The 6,853-nt window shown below is 46.1% G+C and overlaps 1 protein-coding gene across 1 annotated transcript; it reads right to left on the bottom strand.

Moving 5' to 3' along the window:
- Positions 1 to 1,137: 1,137 nt before the first annotated feature.
- Positions 1,138 to 5,842, bottom strand: LOC144098272 (uncharacterized). Its single transcript, XM_077630784.1, has 3 exons — positions 5,216 to 5,842; positions 4,475 to 4,675; positions 1,138 to 1,943 (listed from the first exon to the last, which is right to left on the bottom strand). The coding sequence occupies exons 1-3, from the start codon at positions 5,487 to 5,489 to the stop codon at positions 1,471 to 1,473; spliced, it is 948 nt and encodes a 315-aa protein (XP_077486910.1). The 5' UTR covers positions 5,490 to 5,842; the 3' UTR covers positions 1,138 to 1,470.
- Between the last annotated feature and the right edge of the window lie 1,011 nt (positions 5,843 to 6,853).

Raw genomic sequence — 6,853 nt, 5'->3', positions numbered from 1 at the left:
AGGGTGACTGGTTGCATTGATTGCACCCACGCGCGTATCAAAAGTCCAGGTGGCGACGACGCCGAAGTATTCCGCAACAGGAAGGGATACTTCTCATTCAATGTGCAGGTAAGTGAAATTATGTTCATAACCGTCAGAATGCGTAGAGACGTGAAAGAAAGCGCACTATTATGTAATAGAAAGATGCGCTCCTTCAAATAGCTTAGTTATTAGAAGCATAGCGGGTTGGGCGAGTTTTTGCGGCATGATCTTGTCTTGTTTTCAGCGTAACCCTGGTTGATAAAAAAAAAGAAAAGACGACGAGGCAAAGGCGAGAATGCCTCTGGCGTGCTTTATTTACTTTTTTTTCTGTTCACTCAGAATTGCTCTAAATACGTGTCTCTGTCTGTTCTATTTTCGCCCATTTACTCAACCTGACGTACGCTAGAAACAAGATCCTGTCGGACAGCCGTATCGCCAATACAGTTGCTACCGCTGCAGCGCGCTTGCCAGGGCTGCATTTGCTGCACGGTAGAGTGATTACCGTAGTCTTGCTTTTTAACCAGCATCGGCCTCTCATTGCAATGGTAATACGCAGCAGGGAATACAAGAAAAGTGCGCGACTTCGTGGGTGCATCAGGTCGCGAGCTGCATTAAGCTCAATCTCTGCTTCTCTTTTTTCTCCGGCAGAAAATTATTTTCATCCCCTAACATTCAAATACAAGATTTAAGAGGCACTTGACTGCTATTATAATAGGGACATTGCTACTACACTGCATATAAACAGCTTGAAAAATCTGCAGGTAACAGCAGCCGTAAAAAATTCATGTTCATTCTTTTTTGGCATGCTTGCAGGCGATCACAGGACCTGAACTGCAATTTTTCGATTTAGTTGCAAGCTGGCCGGGCTCCGCACATGACAGCAGGATTTTCGACAACAGTAATGCGAGAGTACGTTATGAGGAAGGGGATGTACCTGGCGTACTCCTCGGCGACATGGGGTATGCTTGCCGGCCATACCTTATGACGCCGCTAAAAGATCCTGGAGGCAAAGACAGCCCGGAGTACAGGTGTGTATGGCTGGTCACAATAATATACAGCAATACATGAAAATATGTAACAACTCTTTCTTTATTCAGGTACAAGTCCCAAATCCGGACCAGGAACACTGTTGAAAGGGCTTTCGGCATCTGGAAAAGAAGATTCCCATGTCTTGATATGAAACTACAAATTGAAACAACGACTTCTGCCATTGTCATTACGGCATGTGCAGCTCTGCACAACTTTGGCCGGAGCCGTCCAAGTGATGAATTGCCTCCCAGCACATGCAATGTTCAGCAGCCCTCCCCAGCTTCCCAAGCTCAAGGACCACAGCCCGTTGACTCGGCGAGTGGCTTCAGAACTCGTTCACGCATTATTCAGCAATATTTTTCGTAAAATGTGGCAGAGCAAACACGGCATGCATATGGAAAATAAAAAATTTGTGCCATTTTACTTACTGGCTTTTTTCACGGCAGCTATTTTCAGCATTAGTAGCTCGAGCTTAGCCTTTTTGGTTGCACATTCAAGCTCGTGCAATTGTTTTGAGTGCTTCATATGAAGCGCATGTTCAGCTCGCATGAGCTTCATCTTGAGCAGGTGCTCCCTCCTCTTTCGTTTCCTGTCTTCATCGACACTGCAAAGGCGGGCGCTAAGCTCTTCTTCAACAGCTGCCCTCTTTGTAAGCATTCTGCGTTGTGCAGGAGCTGGGTGTTGTGCGGTTTCCTGCAACGGGGCAGCCTGTAATGGGGCAGCCTGCAATGGGGAAGCCAGTTGCGGGACAGCAGGTTGCAGGTCAGCTGGTTCTCTTTCTGCTGATAACTCGACCTCAGCTGCGGTGGCTTCATTTTGTAGTTCTTGAATGCACGCCACCTGGCTGCTTTCATTATTGGGACTTGCCGGGTTATCCCACTGATAGATGCTATCTGCAAAAACATTTGCAATTGTTAGCTTTGAACACAACTCGTGATCACCATATGCATGAAGACGCGTGAACACAAACTATGCTTGCACTACAGTGGGCAACTACAAGCACTTGCAACACTTTACCTTGTCTAGTACACAGTATCAAGGACTGTGCGGAATTGGTGAATATGTATATGCTTTATTAAATGCAATAAATATTTCACTTTACAGCCCATCTATTTCTCTTTTTGTATTTTTTACTCATACAATGGTAATCCTGTTGAAGCAATTCACTGGCTACCCCTGTTGAAATCCGTAAACACACAGCAGGAATGGGAGTACATTTCTGGGATTTCCTTAAGCTGGCTCCTTTGCTAGTTACCTGATAGGTAAGGTTGGCTGGTGGTATTGATACTGCATTGCACAGGCCACTGCTGCCAACAACAGTGCACCCATTTTTCAATTTGAGCTCGGTACCCTGATGTATGAAGCGCTGCTGTCTAGTGACAGCTTTGTTTTGCACAGCGACTTGCACAGTGCGGAGCAGGTGACACATATGCTATACTAGTGGAAGGATTACGTGCATTTTAAGTGCACGCCTCGTGGTTTTCACAGTGCAATAATGAAACAGAAGCTACCAGGAGGGAGCAATCATTGTCAACACGTCAAATGTTTGGGCAGTGTGCATACAAGTGTTGTGAGCCACTTGTACGGCTAAATGTAAGCAGTAAACCTGCAAATTTATTTTGTCTGCTATAAACAGACTGCGATGAAAGCATGTGTGACACCGTGAGCATAACCATGCAGATATGATCCCTGCATGAGCAGAAAGGCAGAGGTTACAGCACTCGAGCAGCAAAAAAAAAATATCGAGATTGACGACGTTGTGCCAGTGTTCAAGCCTATGCAGCAGAGAATCACGTTATCACAAAATCAAAACATCAACATTCGCATACATTAACTAGTGCAAAATATGCACGAAGCCACCTTGTACTTTTTTTCTTTGATGATATAGCAGTGAAGTGTTTGTTGTCTTCGAGATCCATATCGATGTGCTCATGGTTCGTGCAGAGAGATGAGCGTGTGAGCTATGCGTTGGGAATTGCCTTGACGATGGTGGCAAGCTCCACCCACTGTGGTTCCGTCTTTTTGATAGTTTGCGTGTGAGTGATTGTACAGTGGTGATCGGTAATGGTTATTGCTGCTGCGCTGTTGATGGCAGCATCGGTGTACAGGTATGTACACTGATGTACAGTATTAGCATTAGTGTACATGTGTTGGCTTGTTGAATGTACTTGCTGTTGTACACGATGCGCTGTTCTCTGCGTTTTTTGTTTCGTTGGGGGTCCACGTGCCATGCTATGAGGGCTATTGTGAGTAGTGCTCGGGCATTTTTGCTGAGCGTGCTTGTAGCAGGCAGTGGAATGTCGTTGGCTTGGAAACCCAGCGTTTGCAGGATTCTTCTGCCTGGTGCAGTACTGTTCAGTCTAATTTGCTGCGTGCGTTTCTTTGTGCTGATAAGCTTTTCTAGAGTGTTATGGTTCCTTGTCTAGCAGCTCTGTACTTGTGTTGATTGGCACTCCCACTGCAAGTTTGGTGTCTTGCGAATGAGGGTGTTGAGCTTGTTGTGCTGTGCCTTTGAGAGGTTAATGTCTGGTGCGTGATAGCAAAGGGGCAACAAGAGTAAGGCAACACGCAGCCGCAGCATGTCTGTCTCATGAAGCCCTCAGTGGCGATTAGAAATGTGCCGCACCATGTTCAAGACCTGTAGCAAGCCCTTTAGCAAGTGCTGAACAGTGGCCGCACACACTCCATCTCGCTGCATGCGTAGGCCCAGTACTTTGATATTATGTATTCTCTTGTGTTCTGTAGGTTGATGGGTGGGGGTCTCCAGCACGTGGTGTGCACAAGCAGCTCCAACTTTTCCTGGGAGCACTCCAAGACGATGCTCGCAGCTGCTGCTTGGGCTTCATCTATAGTGCACGTTGCACGGTGTCCTCTATTTTCCCCGGAGAGCCTTAGTTGATCCGTATGGTTATGTCGTCGGCGTACAGTGTGTAATGAACATCTGCTATGAGGAGTAAAGCTCTGTGTATGCGACACATTGCTAAGTTGAACAGTGTTGGTGAGAGCACTGTTCCTTGCGGTATGCCCCTTTGCGGCGTGGGTACATGTCATATCGCGAATTTGAGGATGTACGTACGGTGATGGAAAAAGACCCACATGTAGTTGTATATCTTGATGCCACAGTTGGTGGAAGAAAGCGCCACAAACATGGCCTCGTGGGCCACGTTGTCAAAGGCTTCCTTCAAATCTATGGCCAAGATTGCTTTAAGTTGGGAGTTGCTGGATTGTTTGGTGATATCTTCTTGTATCTGGAGGAAACCTTATGCAAGCTGTTAATGTTTACAGGGTTTCCTCTCTGGATGAGAGATGTTGGTACAACTCCTTTGCTCAACTATGCTTGCCCAGCACATTACGATCCACCACATGCCCCCCCCCCCCCCCCCCCCCCGAAAAAGAAAAAAAGCTGCCCTTGCAAGGTACATACCATTGGACGGTTCAAGTGACTCCACTTGCATCGGCTGGAGCAACGAGACGACGCTCGGGGTGCTCTTTGATAGGGGGGTGACTGCGTGGCGCCCACGGTCACTGTCGAAGGGGTTTTCCACCCGCGTCGACATATGCGACGCGGCAGCGCCAACTCGCTCCAACTCGTCTGTGAGTTGAGTTGCTGGCGCGCTGCCGCCTCCTGAAAAGACAGCACGAATTTGCGTTATGCCCCAATCATTCCTGAATTACGTGCAGACTGCTACCGTCTCGCTATGCATGAAGAGCGCAACATGCTTTAGTCATTACATTTACGATATTTTGCGTGGATGGCAGAGGACGCATCGCCGTCTACGGGCAGCAACAAATTTGGCGACAGCTGGTCTGGATCCGAGCTTGTGTTTACAGGAAACGCGCGCTTGCGCTTAGGCCGGCCGTGATGTGGCATACGTTAAGCCACGGCTACGCAGGATAGCTATAGAAATGCGTGCTTGGGCTCGAGAATGCGACATACACTACATCAGAAAAAAAAAGCCTCGCCGTAAGGTGCGAGCAATCGCATGTCATATTTCACCGAAGCAACTTATAACGGCACGGCGACAGAAATGACACGGCTGAGCCGCAACCTTAAAAGAATACATCAAAGTGCCTCGTCATTATCAGCAAAATGTAGCTTTACTGAAACAGGAATCAATCGAAAGTAGCGAGTAGCGAAAACAGAGCAGAGAGAACAGGAGCTCACCTGTCGTAAACACTTCCTTCATGTCGTCAGCCTTCCCTTTCCTCCACTTTTCTTTTAAATTGTCCCAGCACTTCCGAAGTTGGGCTTCTGTTCGAAATCGGACATTTGGCCGGCAGTTGTACACGTCGGTGATCTCCTTCCACGTCTTCTTTTTTTTATCCAAGGAGACTCCGTCCGTCCGTTTGTTTTCAACGATCGTTTGGTACTTGCTGACAAGATCAATCAACACGCTTCGCTCCTCTTCACTAAAATTTACCCTCTTTTTCCCTTCCATTACGACGTTTTTTCTCTAGCAATTAATATTAATAAATGTGCGCAACACAGCAAGGAATTAATAAAATAAAGGGAAGAGAAAAAGTCCAAATAACAGTCCAAATAACAAAACGTGCGTGCGGACGTCACAAAGCAAACGGGCACAAAAAAAGGCACGACGTGAAATTTTAGCAAGCATGTTATTGTGACGGCTACGCTGCATGGTGGCCAGCTGAAAGTAAGGTTGAGTCAACAACGGGCTAACTGCCTGTTTAACGTTGGCGATGCTTGCTTGTAGGAGTGGTGGTGCACAGTTTTATTAACGTCTTGCTGTAAGAATAAATTATACGCACATATACAGAAGATTCAAGCGTAAAAATGTGCATAGCCTCGCTCCCATGTCACACACTTATTCGGATAAGGGCGCCTTTGGTAAGGTGCCCCTTAAAATGTCGTAAGGTGGATTTTTGAAGGGCTCCTTTACCTTTTCTCACACTTTAACTTAAGTTCTCCTTACGAAAGGCCGCCTTTACGTGTAAGGAAAGGAGCGTTTGTGAATACGGGGGTAATTTCTTCTTCCCGTACTTTTGCAGTATGAGCGGCTCAAACTGATCAGTATCGAAATGGAGCTGCAATGCTATGCAATATTGTTAAGAAAAAATGTGCTAGCAAAATATACTCGCACAGAAAAAAGTCCCAAAACGCTATAAAGATAATTCCAATCTACCTCGCGGAGTCTTTCGCTTGAATAAATTTTTAAAGGCATAGCTAATATCCGGCTGCTTAATTTATTCAGGACCACTCGAAAAGACAAATAATGAAGAAGGGTTTCAGGGCTTTTAGTGATTAAATAAACCAAACTGATAAGCCAAAATAAATATTTCAGGTCACGTGTACGCGCGCTAAGAAACTGCTAAATCACCCTAAGGCAGGCGATGATATAACGCCGCTATAGTGCCAAACGGCATCTTTTTTTCCGACCGCAGCAGAATCACGTGTTTTGCTGGAAAGAAAAATTACGAAACATTTTAGCGGGAAACTCACACCGAGACTCAGAAATTAAGGCGGCTATAATTGGAGCAACACACAGCAATGCCATCAAATGGAAAGGATAACATGCGAAACGACACACAATGATGAGTGAATTAAGCAAGATTTTTTTTTTGATTTATTGATCTTTGTTGCTTTACAATTGTACGCCAAACACTGCTCGATTGTCAGCCTCTTGACGAGCTCGCAAGAAGTTTCAAGTATACAGACTAGTTTATGCACCAAGCAATGCACAGTACATCGTAGAGGACGGTGTGATTCGTCGGAGCGCAGTCCCTTACGTCCGATGTTATGATTCCACTTTTTTCTACGACTGATGTCGTTCTTCCCTCGAGG

The sequence above is a fragment of the Amblyomma americanum genome, chromosome 1, assembly GCF_052857255.1.
Source record: "Amblyomma americanum isolate KBUSLIRL-KWMA chromosome 1, ASM5285725v1, whole genome shotgun sequence".
Lineage (NCBI taxonomy): Eukaryota > Metazoa > Arthropoda > Arachnida > Ixodida > Ixodidae > Amblyomma > Amblyomma americanum.
The sequence above is the reverse complement of the archived record's forward strand: the minus strand, read 5'-3'. Positions and strand labels throughout refer to the sequence as shown.